The sequence below is a fragment of the Neodiprion pinetum genome, chromosome 7 (assembly GCF_021155775.2).
Source record: "Neodiprion pinetum isolate iyNeoPine1 chromosome 7, iyNeoPine1.2, whole genome shotgun sequence".
In the NCBI taxonomy this organism is placed as follows: domain Eukaryota; kingdom Metazoa; phylum Arthropoda; class Insecta; order Hymenoptera; family Diprionidae; genus Neodiprion; species Neodiprion pinetum.
The window spans coordinates 8,418,197-8,442,600 of NC_060238.1; the positions used below are offsets into that span (position 1 = coordinate 8,418,197).

The 24,404-nt window shown below is 47.5% G+C and overlaps 2 protein-coding genes across 2 annotated transcripts; both read right to left on the reverse strand.

The window, feature by feature from the left end:
- Positions 1–7,284: 7,284 nt before the first annotated feature.
- Positions 7,285–8,622, reverse strand: LOC124223303 (uncharacterized protein F54H12.2-like). The gene is made up of 3 exons (XM_046635124.1): positions 8,370–8,622; positions 7,854–8,279; positions 7,285–7,796 (listed from the first exon to the last, which is right to left on the reverse strand). The coding sequence occupies exons 1-3, from the start codon at positions 8,620–8,622 to the stop codon at positions 7,285–7,287; spliced, it is 1,191 nt and encodes a 396-aa protein (XP_046491080.1).
- A 4,786-nt stretch (positions 8,623–13,408) lies between these two features.
- On the reverse strand, positions 13,409–18,378 carry LOC124223304 (uncharacterized). Its single transcript, XM_046635126.1, has 2 exons — positions 18,231–18,378; positions 13,409–17,628 (listed from the first exon to the last, which is right to left on the reverse strand). The coding sequence occupies exons 1-2, from the start codon at positions 18,376–18,378 to the stop codon at positions 13,409–13,411; spliced, it is 4,368 nt and encodes a 1,455-aa protein (XP_046491082.1).
- Between the last annotated feature and the right edge of the window lie 6,026 nt (positions 18,379–24,404).

Here is a 24,404-nt window from a genome sequence, read left to right on the forward strand (position 1 = left end):
ATTCCCTTTGTTGGAATCCTCTTGCAACTAATCTTGCTTTATAAACATTATTATCTTTCCTTTTATAGACCCATTTGACATCAATTACTTTTTTATCTTTTGGTCTTTCCACAATTTTCCATGTATTATTTTTCTTTAAACTATCTATTTCAGAATCGATTGCTATTTTCCATTTTTTACTATCACTGGAGTTTAACGCCTCCTCGAAAGTATTTGGTACATTTGCATCAACATAATGAACATAAATAAAATGTGATACAGGATTTCCGTACCTGTTTATAGGACTTTTATTTCTGTGTGATGTTCTTTTTACTGTTGCATTTTCATCACTTTCACTTTCAATATCATTTTGATTTCAATTAATTCTAGTTCTATTATTTCTACTTTCCTCGAGAGGATGAGTAGAAAGGAAGGGATTGTTTTCATTTGAATCATTTTCATTGATTCCAAACGCTTCCTGATCTGAGGTTTCAGATTCGCTATTTTCCGAATCGTTGTCGCTTTCTTCATCAAGTTTTTCCAAACATATTATTTTAGTATTTTCTTCAACAATTTATACATGTCTAGCATTGATTACTCTATTATTTACTAGAACTCTATATCCATTTTCAATATATCCCACTAGTACGCCTAATTGTGCTTTGTCGTCCCATTTACTTTTTCTTAAAGCTTCCGGAATTCTAACAAAAACTCGACTTCCATAAATTTTCAAATTTTTTACATTTGGTTTTTTTTAAAAAAATTTCTCATAGGGAGTTTTATTCTTCTCCGTATTTGCAATTGTACGATTTTTTGAATATGCTACTGTTTTCATAATTTCTGGCCAATACCTTCTATGTATTTTGGCTTCTCGCGTTAGACATCTACCTATGTCCATTGCAGATATATTATATCTTTCCGCTACTCCATTTAATTCGTGGACGTAGGGTGGACATGGTAACAATTCAATTCCTTTGGATTTATCAAAATCATAAATTTCGCGATTTAAGTATTCTTTGCCATTATCACAGCGTAATTTCTTTATTTTTTTATTAAATTTATTTTCTACCAAATTTACGAATTCTTTTAGACAACTCGCTGTTTCTGATTTATTTTTAATACAAAAGATTCTTGTGCATTTACTATAATCATCTACAAATGTTAAAAAATATTTTTCTCCACCGTAGCCAATCGTGCTATGTGGACCATTTAGATCTGTATGAATTAGTTCTAGGATTTCACTAGTTTTTGTTCTATTATTTTCAAATGGTACATTAGGCATTTTGCTCTCTGTACAATTTGCACATTTCATATCAGTGCTTCCGATTTTATTCGGTAATCCATCAACTAATTTTTCCTTCACTAATTTGTTTAAATATTGAAAATTTACATGACCTAATGTTCTATGCCGTTTCTCTTTATCAGTAATTTTTATGGAATTTACATACGTTGTATTATTTTTTCCTTTTGAAATGAAACTTTTCAAAGTGTATAAATTATCTACTTTGTTTGCAACAGCTACTAACTGTCTTGATTCATTATAAATTTTGGCACTTTCATTTTTAGCTAGTATTGTATAATTTGTTGTTATCTTAGAAAAACTTAATAAATTTTGTCTTATGCCTTCAACGTAATATACATTCTTTAAATCAATTTGTACCTGATTATAATAATTTTTTAGAAAAATTTTAATATTTCCAATTTTTGTAGCTTTCAAATTTTTTCCATCTGGCATTTTAACATCAATTGGAATTTTCAAATCCACATAATCATAAAAGAATTTATCATTTTTTATAATATGGTCTGTACAACCACTATCTAGTAACCAACTTATTTCGGTATAATTTTCGTTGAAACTTGTTACATGATTTACCTGTCTCATTTTATAATATCTAAGTTTTTCTCTGTTGACGTTGTAGTCCGCTGATTTTGGTTTGCATACCTCTGTTGACCAAGTCTCCGACGAGTAGTTGCCCTGTTGATTGCTGGAATAGTCTTCTCTGGATTGACCTTGTCCTCTGCCTCGATCTCGGTGATTTCCACCTCTGTAATAGCCTCGCTGATGACTTCGCTGTCCTTGATTGACTTGAGTACCACTGCCTCTGTTGTTGTGTTGTCCCTTTTTACAGTCTTTCTTGTGATGACCTGGTATACCACAGTTGTAGCACTTATCTTGTGTTTTTGCACCAAATGTGCTGACATTGCTTTTATTGTTTGTGTCGTTCGAATTCAAATTCTTCTCCTTTATTTTGGAATTCAAGTAATCAACGGTTCTTTGCTCTTTTGGTATTACATCAAGAAAGTCACCAATATAACTGTAGCTTGGTGGCAAAGCTTTGATCAAATATCTCATTTTTTCTGATTCGTCTATCTTTCCTCCAGCTGCGTTAAATTCGTTTGTTAATTTTTCAAACTCTACAAAAAATTCTTCAATTGACTGGTAATTTGTCAATCTAATATCATCGATTTTTCCTCTGCACATTATTTGCAGTGCTGTTGATTGTGTCGTATACATTTTATCAAATCTTGTCATCATTTCTAATGCTGTTTTGCATTCACCAACGTATTCTAATTGTTTATCAGAGATTGAGCTGACTATTAGCGTTCTTGCTTTTCAATCCATTTCTATCCAATCTTCTTCTTTATTTTTAAGCTTATTGGTGATATTACTAACTGCTGGATCTTTACACCTTTTGTATTCCAGTAATAACATTATTCTTATTTTCCAACTTGAATAATTTGCCCCGTCAAAAATGGGTATCATAATATCTTCCATCTTAACTTGCTTAGCCATTTTCGATTCACTTATACTTATATTTTCGTATATTAAATTTTCAGAATAACAACTTTCTTAGCTTTTTCCAAATACACTTGACGAATTTGATTTCTTGTTTGATTTTCTAACTTAATATCTTTGACTTTTAATCCGTGTTCTTGATTCACTATCTGTTTTATCCATGAAAACATGTGCTTTATTTCAAAATTTCAAATTGAATTTGATCTATACTCGCGCTTCATCACTTATTTCACAGTTCTTTTCATTTTTAGTTAAATTAGCACTTTATCTTCTTGGTTGCGCGTATATTCTTTTACTTTAAATTTAAACCACAAACCACGGACCTGCTACCATGTGGATATAAAAGAGGGAGTGTGGTTTTATGCAATTAATATTAAAGTAGTTTATTAGAGTCTAATAACTATTTACGTAATGAACAGTGCGGCATGTCTTATTAACAAGGAGTCCAGGAGTAGAGAGGGTTAGTAGTGTATATATGACAGTTCTAACTCAAAGATGGCGGCGCTCCCCCCTAGCTCCCCCCTAGCCCCCCCCCCCCCCCCCCCCCCCCGGTGATTTTTTCGGTGGCTATTTCCATAGGATTTGACACACACACACACACACACACACACACACACACACACACACACACACACACACACACACACACACACACACACACACACACAAAATAATTCCTGTCGAGACTTGTTTGGCGCCGGAAAGCCGCACATAAATCAGATAGGGTAAGAACCCGCTAGATTTATTGAAAAAATTCCAGGAAATGACCCCTGAAGGAAGGTTTAAAATGGCGTTTTGAATGCTTTTAACAATTTTTTTATTTAACATCGATTACATTTAGTTTTCTTATTGTATTCTCAATTATCTTATTCTAAATTTTAACGAGTAAAATTATACATATTATTTTCAATATCCATATTAATTAAACATATCATTATTTCAAAATTGACTTATACCAATTTTTTAACAGTACCACTGATCGGATTATATTCAACAATGCGATTATGCAAGATCATGCAGTAGGCAGAAGTGTGTGGCGGGAACGTAATGCTACAGTCAAATTTCAATCGAATGTCCACAGGTCCAGTTTTCAATGTTTCGTTCTGCTTGGAGCAATCGATGACGATAAGGGGAGCTTGGTTTATAAATTCACGTCTCGATAGCAAAGGCTCAGCTTCTTTGTTATAGTAGCTCATTTTGAAACCGAACATACATATCATAGAGAATGGCGGGGGATGTGCAGGCTCGGACTTGTTCGCTATAAAGAGTCGTAAAACCCAAAACTGTGTGTACACATACCATCCGGTGAAGAGCGGGCAAGATAAGATTTTTCTCACACCACACACTGTTCGCCACCCGCTTTTCGTTGACCGATTTTTCCCACCATATGGACCACGCTGCTGAACGACTCATAAAACTCAAAAACTACATTAGGCGGCGGTGGGTTCGTGGAGAGGGGGAGGGGGTGAAAACCTGTTCCAACACGCTTTTGGGCAAGATGCAGCTGCGGAACTGGGTGACTTCGAACTGGCAGATAAACCGCAAAAATTTAGGGATGGTGGGGGCGGGGACTGCGGACCCCAGCCGTCTTTCGCGTCATTTTTTACATGAATTTCATCATCTCTGCAGAGTCGGGGGGGCAATGAAACCCAAAAATTTAGGGATGGCGGGTCGGATAAAGGGTGGACCCAGTCGTCTCTGACGTCATTTTTCCCTCCGAGATGCGCAGAACGCAGTGCGCACCGCATCTCTGACGTCATTTTACCCTCCGATATGCGCAGAACGTAGTGTGCACAAGCAGTATAGGGGCACTTTGGGGCGTCACAACAAACCCCCCTCGCACCCCTCTCCGGCGCCAGCCCCTCGCCTAGGAGTGACTTTGGGGCGCCTTCCCCTTCCCCCGCCGCCCCTCGCCTAGGAGTGACTTTGGGACGCCTTCCCCTTCCCCCGCCGCCCCTCGCCTAGGAGTGACTTTGGGACGCCATCCCCTTCCCCCGCCGCCCCTCGCCGAGGAGCGAATTTTGGGACGCCATCCCCTTCCCCCGCCGCCCCTCGCCACGGAGTGAATTTTGGGACGCCATCCCCTTCCCCCGCCGTCCCTCGCCAAGGAGCAAATTTTGGGGCCCCTTCCCCTTCCCCCGCAGCCCCTCGTCGAGGAGGTATTTTATTCCAGAAGCTTCTCCGGACGACCACCCCTTTCCCGCAACCCCTTACCAAGGAGCGGTTTTTCCGCCTCGAAGTTCCGCGGCTCGTCAGCCCTTCGCCCGCGACCCCCTCGCCACGTGGTGAATATCGTGTGACGACCCCTTACCATGGGTACCGTTGACCGCAAATCAGATTCCGGACTCTACGGGATGGCCTCTGGGCCTGTGCACCCTGACCATGGGACGATCCCCTTACCCTGGTGCCCCTGGCCGTGCGGCCGATTCTGGGGCCACCTACCCATCTGGCCCCGCTATCTCCGTTCACGAAGCGAACTCTGCGACTTGGACGTTTGGGGTTACAGGTCCTCCACCCCGGCTCTCGTTCTTTCTCCATCCCTGCTCTCTGTGTCGGGTGCTCGTGTCACTGACCTTACCCAGCCGTCAGTGTTTATCCTAAGGTTTACGTGCGCTTGTAAAATATAGACCTGGTCACTCTCTCTCTTTCTTAATGCAAGACTATAGGCATACTTAGATGTACGAGGATCAGGGTGGGTGGTTGAGGAAACAGAACTCAATGGTGGATTGCATAGAAAAATCAAATCTCATCCTCGCAGGTTTATTCGGTTAACACAGGTGCAAATACATACATGGTTATTACAGATAACGACTAAGTGATAATTACAATGTTCTTATAATTACACAAAATATGTTATCAAGGTTTTTATTTACCAGTCTTATAATCAGCAACATTACAATTCTTAGAGGTACAACATTGAAGACAACTTATAGGATAAATGTGATTTGAATTGATGGTGTTAGTTTTGCGTTTTGTGACATGGGCTATTCGGTTGTGGAATAATTCTGCGATACGATCGTTTCTTTCGAGGTCAGGAGTAAATATATTGAGAAAATCCCGCAGAGAAAAACCAGCAGCCATAAAGTGCATAAACATAATACAAAATTGTCCACATACATCAGAAGTGAGGCTTTGAAGCTGTCTGTCGTTCCAGTCGTATCGTCTGCAATTTCTTCGTAAAGTCCGCTTATGGTGAGGGACGAATGGTGGTAATCCGAAGCTGTCGAAGTATGTACCGTGTCCGGAGGAACTGACGAAAAATGCCACCCAGTGGCTACCGGGGCGTGTGTGATCATCCGTGTTTGACACAAAGGCTGTCGGGCGTGTCCAGATGAGGGGTATCTGATCCGCTGCAAAAACCCCGGTCTTCCCGTTCGGAATCGCCGGCATCGCGCTCCATATCTGTAGACTGTCCATTTTGTACCTCGTCTTCTTCTCCTTCTTCTTCTTCTTCGCCCTCGTTATCGGAGATAATCATACCATTCGTAGAAGGTTGTGAGGAGGTATGTGAGTCAATCGCAGTAGTAAGTATTTCGTAGGGAACGGTAACTTCGCCGTCTGACGTAGGCGCAGACGGATCAGGAGAGATTTTCAGTGGAGCGACTGACTCTGGTATTACTGCTTGTAGCGTGAAATTTCTTTTTGGTACCTGTAGTGGCTGATTACTAGTCGAACTTTCCTCTCCGGTGATTTTGGGCTTACTGGCTGGCAATGCTTCTGTATATTCGTATTTAGCTAGAATATCGTTATTGTTGATCCATTTCTTCAGTTTGAGTGCGTTGTTCATCGCACATTTGAAAAATTCCTCCTTCTTAATGCCGTGGAAGAAGCACCATACCGAAGACCGTTCCAGTTTGTCGAACGCCGGGCAATCGATGTCCTCCAAGTTGAATATTTGACGCGCGGTACTACTTTCAATATATTTACATTTATCGTGTCCACGGGCAAAGATTCGATGAGCGTTACGTGCGATTTCTCGGAGGTTAACATCTAATTGAACCAGCGAGATATCACCTTCAAACCACTCGATGCCATGATGGTAGCAGGTTACGTAATTGTTCACGCCACGTTCTTTGAGCGGCAGATCCGTGAAGGGATATGGCGGTTCTATTAACCAATGCGCCGAGTAGCGGTGATCGATGGTGACGACTGCCACCTCTTTCGGTATAAATTTACCATAGATATTTCGAAATCCTTGAATATCTATCACGTAATCCATACTTGAACTTGAAAGAATGTAGTCGACTGAATAGAGAGCTGGAAGAGCGAACCTGCAGTGACGTAGTTTGAATGCTGACTGGCTCGGCACCGTAGTTACGGGTGTTTATATACAGCCTTGTGTTACAATCCCCGTCTCAATTTTTGTTTATCGGGTGTCTCCAGCCGGTCTGTTGCTCCCCTTGAAGACGTTGGCGTGGTGTAGTCACAGTGTTCTCTCTAACGGAAATCACCACCTGGTATATCATAGAAGCGGCCGTGATAGGAGGGGCGTGATCTCCCTCTTTTTCTTAGCCCGAAAAATCTGTAATGACCTGACGTGCAGCATCAACTTCAATAAGATTATCAAATTCAGCGTACACTAGGCAATTCACAGTTTCTTTGAGAGCATCGTCGAACCGCACTTCGACCCTGAGAGTTCCATGTTTGATGAGCGACCAGTGCGATGTACAGTTGGCTGAGAGATCGGGGGTTAGGTCAAAAGCCAATAGACAATTTCCTTTAGCGAACTGCTGCCGGCCGATACCGTTTCCTTCGTTCAGAAAATGAATCCCCGTACCGGAGAAGAGGGTGTGATAAGCGTCCACGTAGAGTTCGTCTTTGCCAAAACTCATCTGTAGCGGCTTCGATGGGACTTGCACCCCGTCGACGTACAACGACAGGAAATTCAAAGAGTAGTTTTGAAAATTAAACGGATTGCGCTGTCTGTCGCCGTTGAAGACTTTATTGCTGACAAAACCGATTATCACTCGTTTCGGTAGTTGTCCGAGTATGACATTGTCCACTGTTTCTGCCTGTACTCCTGCGTGTATGGTGAAAGACTTCACCTTGACTCAGGTTACGGGATATTTTGCCGTACTTTTGGCTAGCGTCCGTGCGTGCGCCAGCAAGATTCCAGGGCTGATCTTCATTCGGCGAACGAGCAGTGAAGTTTCCAGTATGTGCAGCTTGTGGCGATTTTCGGCTTCCATGATGCAAAAACTGTCTCTTGATCTCACAAGTCGAAGACGCAGTTCCACACCGTTGATTAAAAATTTGTCTTGATTAAATACGTCACAGTGCAGATGTCCAATCAGATCAACGGTACGTGCATTGCTCATGATCCGTTTGCGTTCAATGAAACCTCGGTCAGCACCGACGGCGTCGGCGTCGTATACATCCGATACTCCATCCTCGCTGTCGTACCATAGAGCCGAAGAAAGATGGGATTTTTTGGCGGGGGGTGCGTGATTCAGTAGAGTCTCTATATATGCTCGATAGGCGTAAGAGTTGTTGGCTGGTGAGACTAGTTTTTAATTGAAGAATATATCGACTTAATTGAACATCGAGTGAAGCAGATTGTTTACCGGAGTGGCATGCGGAGTAGCCGCGTTGCCTTCGCCGGCCGGTGGGGTAGGAGCAGACGGTTGTAGCTTCACTCGTACGCTAAGCATAGTGTGTGCCAAATCGATGTACTCATCACCGTTTCCAGGTACAACAAATTCAATCGGGGAATCGTCGGTTAGAGATGATACGGGCTTGTAGTGTACCCATTGACCAGCCTCAATAGACGTCTGCGTTGGTGGTAGAGAAAACAAATCCAGTTCCGACTTCATACGCTCACCCGAGTGCGCGTGCAGGAAGGCCATTGTTGATGTTTAGATTGAAGACGAGCGGCGCGTGGGCTTACCGGGGTCCGAATATGTCTGTAAGGTCCCGTTTTTTACAACACTTTTTCCGCTTAGTTTTCTTGACGGTTCCGGCACGCTTGGGTATCTTGGCCGATGTTTTCTTATTCGACCTTCGTCTAATTTTTCTCGTAGTACCAGCTGCTCGGTGCGCGCCGACAAGTCTGTTGACGCGGGCAATGTTTGACTGACGCGCTAATCCGCCGGCTCGGCTTTTATAACCGCTACCCTTCATGAGTTTATCAATTTTTTCTTTAGCAGCTCTTTTCAATTTGTGTCCTGATTCTATGAATCGACTCTTGACTGCCTGTTTGAACGGAGTGTCGTTTCTTACGTCTGTCATGACGTTCATCCCTGCACGCAGTGCTTCTCTTCCGACCGCGCGAGCACCACTGGACAGCAGAGGTAGTATTCGACGAAACAGGCCTCCTAAGAAGCTGCCGATTCCGTGCCTGCGTTGATGCGGTGCTCCTCGGTAAACCGTCTCAATGCCTCCACCGCCGAGCTGATTTTCGTAATGTTGTATATAATGAGCCATGTCGTACCTGGTATGTTTTCCCTCTCTCTTTTGCTGAGCGACTCCTGTGATTCCAGTCAATTACTAAACGCGTCTAAAATGCAGCGTTACCGTCAGTGTCCCGCTCGTGAATGGTGCTGGACTACCGAATTGATCTCTTATATCGATCTCGATGGTTTGAAAGTTCGTGAGCATCAGTGGTACGTAGTACAGTGGCGATAGTGTTTTCATCTCTGATTCGCCTTGTAAGATATTGTCTTTGCCGCATGTTTGAATGACTCGTAACAGCGGGGCGTAAACATCTCCAACGATACGTGGCTCCACCAGATCGCAATAAATAAACATCTGGCAGCCGGGGATCCTTGATGATTTGTTGGTTTCGGATAGCTTGCAATCTGATACCTCAACTGCACCTTCCCCAGGAGTATTGTAATGCGTGACACAGGGTATCGTTTCATTTTTCACTGGCGCATACCCCCGAGGGTGTTCAAACGTGAGTGGATAATGAATTTCGGCCAGCCCGACTTCCCAGTCTCCCGTTAGTTGAATCTGACGTGGTAACTGGGTAATGTAACAGCACGTCCGATTCTCCGGAAAAAACTGCATCGAGCTGTTGCTCGGTGAAGTTAGGTAAAACTGATCCCGGGACATTTTCTTTGATGCACGAGTCGAACGGTGAACACTCAACGACTGCGAGACATACTGCAATAACACGCTATTTTATCATCCCCGTGTTTCCCCCTCCACACGCTGAAGTTCAGGGTCGTAGAACAAGCCGTCGATTACTTCGCCGTTGAGATCTTCCAAGACGTACACTATCGGTGAACGTGCAAGCACTCGTCGGATCTTGAATAATTCTTCGCTCCAGTTTGCCGCGTAGCCTTTTTCAAATGTTCCCTTGGTTTTACTAATTCGTACGAAATCATTCTTATGGAATCTCGGTTTGCCATTTGGACGCGGAGGATAACGCTTTTCCATGTGGGCACGTGCTGTAGCAGCATTGCGAAGCGTCACTTCCGACGGCGCCATGCCGATGCTCGAGTGAACTGTATTGTTGTAGGCTTGCACGATTTGTGGTAAATTATCGACGTAGCGTTGCGTCTTTTTATGCGTGAAGTAACGCCACAGGCGTTCTTTGAGTGTACGATTGAATCGCTCCACGATAGCTGCTTTCACGTCGGGATTACGAGTAACACGATATCGTATTTCATTGTCGCGAAGTATCTTCTGAAAAGCACTCCCGACAAATTCTTTACCTTTGTCCGTTTGCAGTAGGTCGGGTCTGCGCGGCGTAGTGTGTAACACTTGCTCGAAACCTTCAGCAACGGTTGCGGCTGTCTTTCGTTTCAGCGGGACCACCCATGCGTACTTGCTCAATACATCGATGACCACCAGGAGATAGCGAAAACCGTTGTTGCGGCTCTTCATGGAACTCCGGTCAGCCAGGTCAGCTTCCCATACGTCGTCTATGTTGGAAACGTTGTACCTTGCTTTAGGAAATTTCCTGTGCACGGGCTTGTGTAAGGTGTAGGCATCCTGAGCTGCCAGCCATTTTCTCACCGAATCGCGAGAGTTGTTTTCGCGTGCAACATCTTCCAGAATTCGTGCTCCCGCGTAACCGGCAGTATGCGAGGGATTGTAATACGTTTCTTCAAGAAGAGTCGTCATTTTTCTTCAGCCGAAGTGTTTTCCAACCGGATTTTGCTCCGGTGGCGCGTTTGCGTAGAGCGTATCCTGCGTCGTGAGAATGGCTGGTTACGGGTGTAACGTTTGCGGAACTTCGTCGCTTCGTCGGGGAACTACTGGCGTGTGTCGATAGTTGTTGCGATGTTACCGTCGGTAGACCCGGAGCGTCGAATGTGCGTATGTCTTTCCAAAGCGTATCGTTCCCCACGTATTCTCGGGGTACGTTGATCGTCTGAAGAAACCGTGCAAACTGACCAGCCCCTGTAGGAGTAAAAGTCTTCCTAGATCGCATGGCATGATTGACCAGATCGACGATGTTTGCGCCGGGAACTGTAACGCCGTCTAACGAGACGGTTACTGCGGCATCCCAAGAAAATCGTTCCGGTACGCTGCCGAGTTCGCGCATCAGCATTTCGGCCTTTGCACGATACTTCCTTGGTACCGCTGACGCGACTTTCTTTGCGCGCGCTTGAACGTTGCCAGGACCCGCAGCTACGGTGGGAGATATCATTGATTCTTCGGCTGTGTTTCCGTCTTCTTCTTCCTCCTCCTCTTCCTCCTCCTCCTTTTCCTCGAGAACGTCTAATTTCATGGGTTTGCGTGCGTCGTTTGCAAAAAACAAATATCGTTGAAGTACCTGCTGATAGAGTTTCCATTTTTCTGCGTCGTCTTTCGACGATTTGTTCAAGATGTCCTTCATCTCGTTGTCGAGTCTTGAAACGGGATCGGTGTGTGGTAGTTGTATTTCCAGGTGAAAGCGTAGTGGCTATACCCTCGCTGACGCGTTGTTGAAATCTCTCCATACTCTCCATAGGAATTAAAACCATCTTCTTTGTACATTCCATTTTGCTACTTGGAGAAGAGGCTGGAAGCTAAAGTCCCGAGTAACGGAGCGAGCAAGAGGGTGAGAAATCCGTTCCCACGTTGAACAAGAAAACGTTTTTTGGACTTCCAGGTACCCCGGTTGCTGGCCAACCGCCGTAATGTCTGTTTATGACGTGCCAGACGATTTTTCTGAATTCTGGACAGTGCTACGTTACCCTCCAAGGTGTTCAATGCACACTCACAAATGGTCTTCACCAGCAAATTGTCGGCCGTGCGTAGCAACGCCGATCTCTGCGACGGGTTCAATTTCTGCAGAGCGTGCAGCGCTATTGCGTTTGCTTTGGTGAAATCGGCACGAGCTCTGCGACCGGACGCGGTACGGCGTATTCGAGGCATCACAGCTGAACGACCGGAACCCGGTGCGCATTGGTGACCTTTATATCCTTTCGCGGAACGTAGACATAGTGATTATCGTCCAAAGGGAAGATGTTTGATCGGAAACGGCAATTCTCCGGAGTGGATTGCTTCAGGTCGAAAAGCAAATATCCGTGTGGCGCTGCGGTAGCGTCGTGATAGGCCTCTTGAAGAAACCTCGGATCTTCGGGATACACCTGTCTGGCAAGGTGTTGAATTTGGGCACGATCCCGTGGATTTTTGAAGAAGACTATGTAGTTTGCGTTGAGGGAAATATCTCGTTGACCGTTGCCCTTGTGAAAGAGATTTTGTGTTATGTAGAAAACGCTGAGGTTCTTATGATGACAGACCTTGGTAAAAAGATCAACGACGACATTGTTTGAAGCCTCTCGCATCAGATCGTCGATTACCAAAAGTTTCGGTTTTTTGTCACCCTCGTAATCAGCGTGTTGCGGTAATCCCTCGCGGTACTCTATACTCTTGTCCCCGTCGTACAACGGCTGCCATTCGTCAAAGTACCATATCACACGACTAAATCTTGTGTCGCACATTGACGTTCCATGACGCAGAAAGTTCTTGACGAAATTTGATTTACCGCATCCTGATGGCCCGGCTACAATGGCCGAAAACGGATGTTTCCAACGTGTGTCCGTCATCGAACAAGAAGAAGAAGAAGAAGAAGAAGAAGAAGAATCCATGGATAATGCGGGATCTATAAAAAATTGAAACAATTGAAAACACGTTCTTTTACTACGCTAGCTTGCTCGCGGCGGCGGCGGCGGCGGCGGCGGCGGCACTCCCTTCGTGCGCCGACCATGAGCTTATTCAAGCGCACGCGGAAGCGTAACCGCGCAGGTACGAGCTCATCGGCGCGGTCGCGGTCGAGCTGATTGTGCGTGAGGCGCGTACGCCATGAGCTTATTCGTACGCGTGCGCGCAGTGATATCAGCTTGAAAACAGCGCGCCCCGCCGCGGTTTACGAGATGAATTTTTACGAGCAATGCGAGATTTTTTCACAATTTTTCATGCGTAGGGTTTAAGCGTGGTACTAACCTTTATACAGATTGGCGGGACACATACAAGAGAGTATCTGATGGGTTGGCCTGGCGTCTCGCCGGTTGGAATAACAGGCGGTTGGGGTAAGAATCCCTTCGGTGTCCTCTGTCTGTCCGTCTATTTGTTTGTCTGTCTATCTATCTGTCGCTCAAACGCGCGCGTGGCTTGCCGTCCGGGTGTCTGTACTACCGCAGGGTGAGAAGACGGAAGCTGTGGTGTGCAACTGCTCGGAGTCTGGGATCTTCGTCATCATCCAGTGCGATAACCGTAGGGCAGCGTATCGAAACTCGTGACGCAACAACGCCTTTTCACGTACACCGGTTTACACGTTTTGTGCTCGGAGCGCGTCACGACTGCGTGCAGTTCCGTTCGGCGAATGGCGCGATACTCCAAGGGAATGGGTGCAGCGGCTTCTACCACCATCCGCTTGATGGCCTCGAAGTTGATTTTCGAGCTCGTTGCGTGATTCAGTGATATGCCTTTCACCTTGCAAATTTCCACCTCTTCACCATTCGGACGTTTAATGATGAAAGCATAGAATTTTGGCCCTCCCGAGACGAAAGCGCGTATAAAACTCCCACGGCCGTAAGACGCCAACTCGTCCGTCAGGTCGCCAAGAAAGTTACCCGTGGGAGGTTCATACTCGTTTGGCCTTCGGAGGTTTCGGGTATAAATTACTGAATCGGTGTCGTAATAGAGCACGCGCCGATCGAGCTTCTCAAGGAACGAGAAGAGCTTCAGCCGAGCCTGGGCAGTGGTGTACGAGGCAATCACGACGTTTGCCAGCGCTGACGGTTCAACGCTGTGTTGCGCGTGCGACCAACGCACGTACAACACTTCGTCGTTCACGGGCAGCAAACCGGACACCTCGACTTCAGGGTTGGTCAAAAGCTCGAGCAGCTGCTGACGCGTCTTTATGACCTCTGTTTTTACCAGATTCTCGCGTTGCCCGAACTTGCCCCAAAACGAATTTAAGCATAATTTGGAAACTGATCGCATGCCGGGATTCTTAGCAATACGGTCGCGATCTAGCCGTATACCCTCGACCCGCTCATACTCATCAAGGTAGCGCATTCGAGCCGGCTCGTCCTCGCATTCAGCAGGCCAGCCGCTTGCCTCTTGCTTAATCTTGAGGAAGGTGTCGATATAGCCGGCGAAATGCCCACCTTGACGAGTAGTCGGGTCAAACGATGTCACCGTATACGACCAGATCTCGCTTATGCTCCTGATCTTGTATCCCATTTCCACGGCTTTTTTTAATTCGATCGACACCCACGTGCCCTCGAATTCTCGCGCAGCCTCGTCATCATGTCTACACTCGTCCTGGTTCAAACTCTGACAACATGAGCGGCACAAGGCAAACATGAGTTTGTCATGCATGCGCACCGGCAAAACAGGGTGATAAAGATTGCGAGGCGGTAAAACTCGGCACTTGATGAGCCCCTCAACTCGCGTGATGTCGCAACCGCTCGACCCTGTCAAGAGCTTACACTCCTCTCCAACGTAGACCGTCGGGTGGCCAACAGGGAACCTTCCATTCTTACAGATGAACGGATACAACGAGCAAACATCGACGTATCGTATTTCCTCGTACGCGTTGCCCGTTGCATCTGTTTCCACCTCGTAGTATCGGGAGGCGTTCCCCGTTCGACCGCCGTAGAACGCATCACGCGGATTAAGTGCTTCGCTCGTGGCAGTGCCAGCGATCAGCGGGTGTGTTGCCACGTACTCCCTCATCTCCTCGTTCTCCCTCAAGCTCCGATCAAACTCGCATTCCCACTGTTCCGTCACGCGGTAACCCAATTCGCGCATACGGTTGATCTTTTCACAAGTTTCCTCGTAACGCCTATCCAACGTCTCGCCGTTGACGCTACGCCTATCGCGATTGATTCGTAAACATTTACGACAGCCGTGCCAGAAACAACCGTGAAACTCGTAGACGTGTCGCGTACCGTCGCCCGCGACATGGTATCCGTCCACCTTGCGACCCGTCTCCGGAATCCGAAACTCACGTCCGTTTCCGGCATGCCCGATGTCAATACCCAGCTCGCGCTCTTCCACGACCAACCACTCAAGAGCCTTACGAGACTGGGCATCGGCAAGACGATAGCCGCCCGGTGGCAGGATACCTATTCGCTCCGGTTGTAAAAAATTTTTACGGAACAGCACCGAACAAGCCGAGGCAATTGTCGTGCTCTCGGTAAAGGGACACACTCTGCCGCACTCCAGAAATATGTCCCTGAATGCTACGCACGCACGTCGCAGAATATCCACGTCCGACCGACAGTACGACAACAATTCCGCGTCAAAGTCGAACAGATGGTCGTTCGCTACAGCCTCGTTGTACCATGAGTAAAACTCTGCTCGCGCATCGCTACTCATGGTATCCGGAGAGTAAAACTTCGCTGCGGGGAGCGGTCCCACGTAACCCACGTTTTCAGGGGTATTGAAAAGGTGGGGAAATACACCTTTCACGGAAGTAGTCGGTAGTCCAAAAGCCTTCGGTAGCGCCGATAATGCCATAGGCATATATGCTAAGGGATCCAGAAATCGGGTGTGACCCGTTTCGAGCATAATGATCTTACTGCCGCTTAGGATGACCTGCGGCGGGTTTCCATCCCGCTCAACCATATGCCGCAGTATGAATTGCGCGTCAAAACCTTTTGCATTGTGCGCAATGCATACGATGCGGGCAAAGTCCTGAACGGGCCGAGTAGCAAAGTCTACCAACTCCTTCACCGGTTCCCTCCTGCAAACAAACTCACGTACGAGCCCGCAAGCGGAACAGCCGTTCGATATATCGGGATCGTGGATACATTGCGTACACACTTGTTGCGCTACGCACAAGTTCGGCACATGTATGTTTGTCGTCGCGTCACCGTCTACCGTCTCGCATTGCTGCGTTTCGAAATCATAAAAAATGAAGATGTAACGTTTCGGTCTTGTCGCGTCTTTCAGCGGCGGCATGAAGCAGTAGTGATTGTACGGTCTGTTGCAGCGGCAAGTGACGCAAAACCGAGTTTCACAAATGTGTGCCCTCCGCGAAAGATTTACGAATCGCTCGCAATTCCGGCATATACGCAGCGTTGCACAAACGGAACGACGCGGACTGAAGGAGCCGATCCTGCGGTGGTACTCCAGACAACCGTTACCGCGGAACACGCGTCTACAATCGGGACACTCGATTTCGCGAGACTGGCTGTTGCACGGTGGCGATGCGAGGCACTGTGGGCACTTTACGGAACATCGGTGTTCGTACCCGTTGTTAAATTTCCTATTGCAGGGTTGACAGAAAAAGGCCCCTGCTGCCGCCGCGGTTAAATTTACAATTGGGCAATCATGCTGTTCTTCGGGATAATACAGCAGATTCAATCGGTGCCTGACATCGCCTGTTCCGTTTGCTCTCACCACGGCAGTACCGTCGTAAAATGCCGCTTCGCCGGTACCTAGCCTCCCCAACTCGTACACTGTGATGAGGAATCCCTCGCGTGCCAGATAGTTCTGGAACTGTGCGATTTCATGCACTGTGCACCCCGTTGGCGGAATCTCGACACCGGCGTTCGCAACAAGATTACGCGCTTCTGCACGCTGGAAACTGGACCTTGCGAATCTCACCATCTCGTAATGCTCGTGCAGAGCGCCACTGCGGTTCGGGCCTCTCTCGGCGTGAGCCTTGGCTACAACGAGGGCACGAGGTAAACACAACCCGTCACTGTTGACAATCTGCACGACGGATTTTTTGAGTACCCCCGCGTGCGTGATCGGCTTCGGCTTTCCGCGACCCTCCGGTACTCCAACACTGTGTACCGTCACGGTGAAGACGCTGTCGACGCCAAACTCTGATGCGCTCTGGGCTACGCTGAAAACTAACTTCCAGAGGTCACTGTACCGCGAATCCCTCACCGGCCGGAACGATAACCACGCAGGACCATGATTAAAACTCTCCGCGCTAAACGTGAAACCTATGTAGTCGCTACTCCGACACGTTGCTACGGCATAAGCATGCAGGTCTCTGAACGCGTCCTCCAGCCACTTCACTAGATTAACACCCGATTCAGGGGCCGCGATCTTCATTCGCAACTCACGCCCTGTGACTGCGAATTTACGAATGAATTTCGTTGATTTACCGATAACCGTGAAACGGTTACCCAGTGAATCAGCCCCGTCATCGGGTGCCTGACTTGAATCCTTCTCGCTCGCGGCTTCACTCTCCAGCCCCGATTCTCTCCCCATGTTTCCAGAGTATGCACCCTCTGTCTCGTCGTCGTCAGCATCGTCGTCGAATTCAAACGTCACGTCGGAAGCTGTCTGTGTCTCGTCATCGTCATCGGCATCGTCATCGTCCGACTCTAATGTCACGTCAGAATCGTAATTCGGAGCCCTCCGGGCCCTACCCCCGCCGATCTGTATGCCCGAGGTACTGGCGCCCTCGTTCACGCGAAACGGTCCGACAGTTTGCATAAGACCCCCTGTTGTACATATAAAACAAAAATAAGACTAAACCCCCGTGGTAAAGCGTCGTCAATCCGCAAGTATAGTTGAATTTCGCGGTTTTACTAGAAACGCACACCCCAGAGTACCCGCGTGATTAGCTCCCCTAAAAAATATCCTTGTCCATCGCCGGCGGAGTATAACTCATCTGAGTGAATATTCCACTCTCGGGTGTCTGCGGCCACGAGAATATTATCGCCTCATTCATTGGGGATATGGAATAATTGTCTCCTTCTTCTTCTGCTACCGCCGGCTCATGAGCATCGACCGGATCTAATTACCCGCCCCCACCAGAGAAGAAATTGCTCGTGAGTTCATATCAAAATACCTAGTCTGCATTTTTTGTTTTCAAACTTTTCCTATATACCTTGAATTTCCAACACTCTTGACGGACCTGGACGTGACAACACTAAGGTCGACGCCTGTGATGAATCGATTTCTGCAACGGACACAATAACCTTCAGCACACGCGTGAAAGAAGAATTCTAGAACTCTTGGAACATCGCTCACGCACAACGTATTTACACACGGGTACTCCATGATATACGGCATATCGTACAGACAAATCATCTGGACTTACCGTCACGAGCTCCGACAGAAATCGACTCCCCGGCGGTCCTATCGTTCACCATCGTCTCATTCACCCCTGTCTCTCCCGCAATCGCCAACTCCTCGCAGGCAACACAGCCCTCGAGGAGAGCTGCCTCGTTCTCGCTGGTATCATCCATCATAAATTCTAACACAAGGAAATTTTGATATACCACTCGCGCACAACGTATTTATACGCGACAACTCCCTGCTACGCCACAGCGTACGGACAATCATCCGGACTTACCGTCACGAGCGGTAAAAACCGGCTCCTCGGTGGGCCTCCCCAGCGCTACTCCTTGCGACGCAATCGCCTCATCGGCGACGTCGACGACGATATCGCAAAGAGCCGCCTCATTCTCCGCGGAGTCCTCCAGCATCGCGCGGAATTCTAACGGTTGGAAAACTTGATTTAAATTTTTCCATATTACATATTTTCTTTTATCTTTTTACCCCACTTTGAAGATCCGGTAATTCAAACTCCACACAAACGTACACTGCGCACAACACAGATAACAACTTACCGTTTCGCTCGTTGTACTCAGCCATCAGCGCCCGAACAACGGCGAAGCGGGTGGCACCCCGCTGACGAATTACACTCGCGGCTACACTGAGGCACTCGTAACCCCGCAACGCACCGGTGCTGTGGAGGTGCGCCAGGGCCCGTGCCCCGCAGACCGCCAGAAGCTCTCGCAAATGCCGAAGCAATTCCGCATGTGACATGCGGAACAACAGCTCCCGACGGAAAACAGGGCACACCCGCACAAGACTTGCGTTAGCCCTCCTAGCCTGGCTAGCTGCCTTCACCACCGCGTAACGGAGATCGTTAATTGATTGCATTATTTTAAAAATATGGCAATAATTGAAACAGAATCGTTGTTTTCGCCAACACTGCGATTTTCTAACTGAGAAGATCTCCGGGCCCACAACTATTTATAAGTTCAACAGGTTGGGTTTTGTTTAGGCCAAATGCTATTACAATACGTTACCACGCCGCTTCTTGAGCTAAGTATACGAAATTTTACTATGGTCCGCTAGCGTAAACCTTCCGCGGCGGTTCGCGGTGAGACACCCGCAGCCAGGGTGAAAATAAACCAAAGCCATCCGGACCCAACGCGGAGGCTGCCTGCTACATATGGCAAAACAAATCTATTGACAGCGATAATCATGGTTTTCTCATAATTAAACAAAGTTGTACAGCTGACGTCATTTATCCTGTTGAAAAACTTGCATGCCCTAAAGTCTACTTTGATTAACGGGAGAACGGGTATTCATCGAGACATATGAAATTTAGAGATAAAATAGAAAACGATCCGATGGATTCACTCGCAATTCCCACCTCAAATCGTGGAGCTGATTCGACGGTTGGTAACGGTTAGAAACAAGTGTATTTGAGAATAATGTTAATACTCTTCTCATGCGACGTCTATGTATACCGCCATCGATAAACTGCAACTGTTTGTACCACCCTCAGAATAGGAAACGAGTTATAAACCTAATGCATACTGGACCTATGGAGATTGTTGACTCATCTTGAGACTTCAAAATGATACAGCCGATGAGACCCCCCTTTTGTATTCCTTTGTCCACTGAGGCATAACAATTAACATACCGTAAGAGCGTACGTTGGAAAAACAGGGACCAGCCTACCGTCCGACGCAAGGCCCAAACATTGCAAGTATAACACGGTCCATGCTGTATACACCCACAGCTCTTCCCATCATCTTTCTTCTGTTACAATGATTACGTATACGTCCCTCGATAGACTGCAACTGTTTGCACCACCCTAGGGAACGGAAACGAGATATAAACCTAATGCAGACCTACGGAGCTTGTAGACTCATCTTGCGAATACGAAATGATACACCCGGTGAGGCCCCCTTCGTATTCCCGCGACGACCACTAAGGCATAACAAACACCATATCCTTAGGCTATACGTTGGAAAAGCGGGGACCAGCCTACCGTCCGACGCAAGGCCCAAACATTGCAAGTATAACACGGTCCATGCTGTATACACCAACAGCTCTTCCCATCATCTTTCTTCTGTTACAATGATTACGTATACGTCCCTCGATAGACTGCAACTGTTTGCACCAGCCTCAGAAACGAAAACGAGATATAAACCTAATGCAGGCCTACGGAGATTGTAGACTCATCTTGCGTCAACGAAATGGTACACCCGGTGAGGCCCCTTTGTATTTCCTCGTCGACCACTAAGGCATAACAAACAACATATCCTATGGCTGTACGTTGGAAAAGCGGGGACCAGGCTACCGTCCGGCGCAAGGCCCAAACATTACGGGTATAATACGGTCCATGCTGTACACACCCACAACTCTTCTCATCATCTTTTCTGTTACAATAATTACATATACATCCCTTGATAGACTGCAACTGTTTGCACCAGCCTCAGAAACGGAAACGAGATATAAACCTAATGCAGACCTACGGAGATTGTAGACTCATCTTGCGACAACGAAATGATACACCCGGTGAGGCCCCTTTGTATTTCCTCTTTGACCACTAAGCCATAACAAACAACATACCCTAAGGCTGTACGTCGGAAAAGCGCGGGCCAGCCTACGAGCCGTCACAAGTCCCAAACATTACGTGTATAACATGAACCATGCTGTATACACCCGTAACCCTTCCCATTATTTTCTTCTCTTGCAATGTCTACGTATACATACCTCGATAGACTGCAACTGTTTGCACCGACCATAGCTCCGAATTCGAGCTCTAAACCTAATGCAAGTTTGATACAGGCCTATCGAGATCGTTGGGTTTTCTGGCGACATATTTACATTTGTCTTACTCCCCATCGTGGAAACGAAATACAATCAACGGCGTAAGCTTGATATAGTCTGGTAAGGAACGCCTGAATCATACGAGGCATTAGAATTTCGTTAATTCTTTTTAGTCACGCTGCAAACGCCATTTTGTAGAGTGGGGGGTTACACCCTCTATATTCAAGTGAGATACAAAAGAGCGTCAGTCTTGCGACAACTACGGAAGAATCCTCACGTGAACTATGGCTACATCCAAATCTTCTGCACCAATGGGCAACGTGAATAAAATGTATAAAACATTTACGAAGGCTTTGAAAAAGACTGAGAAAAATCTGCTGTTGTCGACAACGTATAGTCTAAATAATTCTTTTACTAAGAAAATAGTCATCGGTCTCGGTCTACGGCTCGACGATCAGTTTGAACCGGTCATCAAACTCGTCAACAACTCTTCCGGAGGCGTGCGTCTGACACCAGCGGCCTGGTCGCGACTCGCAGATGAGTTGGACAATATCTCCGAATACCTTGACATAGAAGGATACACCGATGCCCAATGGTATTTTAACCGGATTGAGCTTGGTGGCTGCAACGTCGAATTGTCAACAGCACACGGTGAGCGAGCCGTCAGATTTGAAATACCTACGGAATCCGAAGTCACCGAATCAGAAGATAAGGAATCAGACTGCCCAGACACGGCCACCCAGGATGAGAACTTTCAGTCACCCGCCAAACGCCAGAAAGTGTATCAACCCGCCATTGTAATGCAGAAATCCACATTCAACGGACTTAAAGCTATATTTGTGTGTGTCGACGAACGGCTACGAAGGCTTCAGCGTTTAGCCCATTCGGTAAACGAGTGCAAGAAATCATACGTCGCATACATAGCCGAGAAAGTGAATCTGACGCAGCTCAAGGAACCGAGTCTTCATCGCATCAGGCAAATAGCGGAGAAGGAATACGGCGCTGTCCTAGAACACATCGCGTCGTCAGCGAATCCTGCCTTTGCCGAGAATTACCTCAGTATTGTTCTCCTTGAAATTACCCGGCTGTTTCCATCATACCTCGCTGCTGAAATCAAGCAGGCCATCGAAACTGAGGACAAAGCCTTGGCCAGCCTCTGAACAAACTATTTCGACACTACCATCACTAAGCATCGGGATAACCTCCTGTCCGCTATTGCGCAATGAAGACCAAGGGCACCGTACAACTCGAAATTAATCAAGAGGAAACATCAGACGTATGTGTTACCCTGAGAATTTTTTCGTGTGAAGAGACTCGGATCAACACGGCTACACCCCGCCAAGCGAACGCAGATGCTGTAGATGAACCATCGTACGTGCCCGAAGAACAGCCTTATCCATGGGTGGTACTGTCTATACTCGTGATTGCTATAATTATTATAAGTATAGTGGTGATGTGGGGCGCTGTAACTATAACAAATAAAAACATCCTGCTCCAACAACAAGCAAACAAATAGTAATAACCATGTACGTATTTGCACCTGTGTTAACCGAATAAACCTGCGAGGATGAGATTTGATTTTTCTACGCAATCCACCATTGAGTTCTGTTTCCTTACCCACCCACCCTGATCCTCGTACATCTAAGTATGCCTATGGTCTTGCATTAAGAAAGAGAAAGAGAGTGACCAGGTCTATATTTTCCAAGCGCACGCAAACCTTAGGATAAACACTGACGGCTGGGTAAGGTCAGTGACACGAGCACCCGACACAGAGAGCAGGGATGGAGAAAGAACGAGAGCCGGGGTGAAGGACCTGTAACCCCAAACGTCCAAGTCGCAGAGTTCGCTTCGTGAACGGAGGTAGCGGGGCCAGATGGGTAGGTGGCCCCAGAATCGGCCGCACGGCCAGGGGCACCAGGGTAAGGGGATCGTCCCGTGGTCAGGGTGCACAGGCCCAGAGGCCATCCCGTAGAGTCCGGAATCTGATTCGCGGTCAACGGTACCCGTGGTAAGGGGTCGTCACACGATATTCACCACGTGGCGGGGGGGTCGCGGGCGAAGGGCTGACGAGCCGCGGAACTTCGAGGCGGAAAAACCGCTCCTTGGTAAGGGGTTGCGGGAAAGGGGTGGTCGTCCGGAGAAGCTTCTAGAATGAAATACCTCCTCGACGAGGGGCTGCGGGGGAAGGGGAAGGGGCCCCAAAATTTGCTCCTTGGCGAGGGACGGCGGGGGAAGGGGATGGCGTCCCAAAATTCACTCCGTGGCGAGGGGCGGCGGGGGAAGGGGATGGCGTCCCAAAATTCGCTCCTCGGCGAGGGGCGGCGAGGGAAGGGGATGGCGTCCCAAAGTCACTCCTAGGCGAGGGGCGGCGGGGGAAGGGGAAGGTGTCCCAAAGTCACTCCTAGGCGAGGGGCGGCGGGGGAAGGGGAAGGCGCCCCAAAGTCACTCCTAGGCGAGGGGCTGGCGCCGGAGAGGGGTGCGAGGGGGGTTTGTTGTGACGCCCCAAAGTGCCCCTATACTCGCACAGTTCCTAAATTCGTGCGATCTATCGGCCTATATACATATAAGCTCAACGCATCCGATGCAGACTCGTCAGTCTTACACGATACGTGCAAGTCAAAAAAGTTATACAAAGTTCAGCTTATATCAACGTCAAAGTCATGGCAGTCGAAGCGTTTATGGGACTTGCGGAGCAGATGGAGGGGACGTACAATTTGCTGAGAGAGCAACCACCCGGAGAAGAGAATGACGCTGTCATCAATCATTGGACTGATATTGGAATTGCGAATATCCAAGTTCTGCGCGATATTTCCATTCAACGAGGAACAACCGTTGGTGCGAAAATACGGATCCAACATACGATCGCACTCCTGCAATCTTGGGTGACGAAGATCAAGCAGTTGCAGCAGCGCACAGTGGTGACGGGTGGAAATATCGATACTCCTGCGGGTGTACAATGGGACGACGTGGATAGCGCTTTTGCCAGCCGAATCAGAACGGGGGTTGTCACAAATCTCCGTCATAAAAATTTGGACGCCTTTCTGGACGATGTGCAGCGCGTCGTCACCGAGAAGTTGGAGCTGATACTGCGCGAGGAGGGAAATGTGAAGGTTAACCTCATATTATCGTGCAAATTCGAAAATGCCAAGCATGAAGAGATCTCCGCCGAAGTCAAGAGTTTCAACACCTCCAACGTGACGATTCTTCTCCTATCGAGCGATATAAATGGTTGGTTTATACGTGCACGGGGTGATCTGCAGTCAAAGGTGGAAGATTTCGAGCAACGCGATTCCGGCTGGAGTATGATTGAGATCCTTAACATCGCTGTAAATATCAATCGCTACCAGCCTCTCGCCGCGGGGGCTTCAACATTCGTCGAGCTGCCCCAAGACATTCAACGGAAGAAGGCTGTGGTGAA

What these genes read in the sequence shown, in the direction of transcription:
- LOC124223303 (XM_046635124.1), bottom strand. Translation starts at nt 8,622, where the DNA reads ATGGCCTTCCTGCACGCGCACTCGGGTGAGCGTATGAAGTCGGAACTG. An exon ending in TACCCCACCGGCCGGCGAAG is followed by an intron (nt 8,280 to 8,369) that starts GCAACGCGGCTA and finishes ATTAAAAACTAG; the next exon opens with TCTCACCAGCCAACAACTCT. An exon ending in CGCACGGACGCTAGCCAAAA is followed by an intron (nt 7,797 to 7,853) that starts GTACGGCAAAAT and finishes CCATACACGCAG; the next exon opens with GAGTACAGGCAGAAACAGTG.
- LOC124223304 (XM_046635126.1), bottom strand. Translation starts at nt 18,378, where the DNA reads ATGGATGATACCAGCGAGAACGAGGCAGCTCTCCTCGAGGGCTGTGTT. An exon ending in TTCTGTCGGAGCTCGTGACG is followed by an intron (nt 17,629 to 18,230) that starts GTAAGTCCAGAT and finishes TATGTACAACAG; the next exon opens with GGGGTCTTATGCAAACTGTC.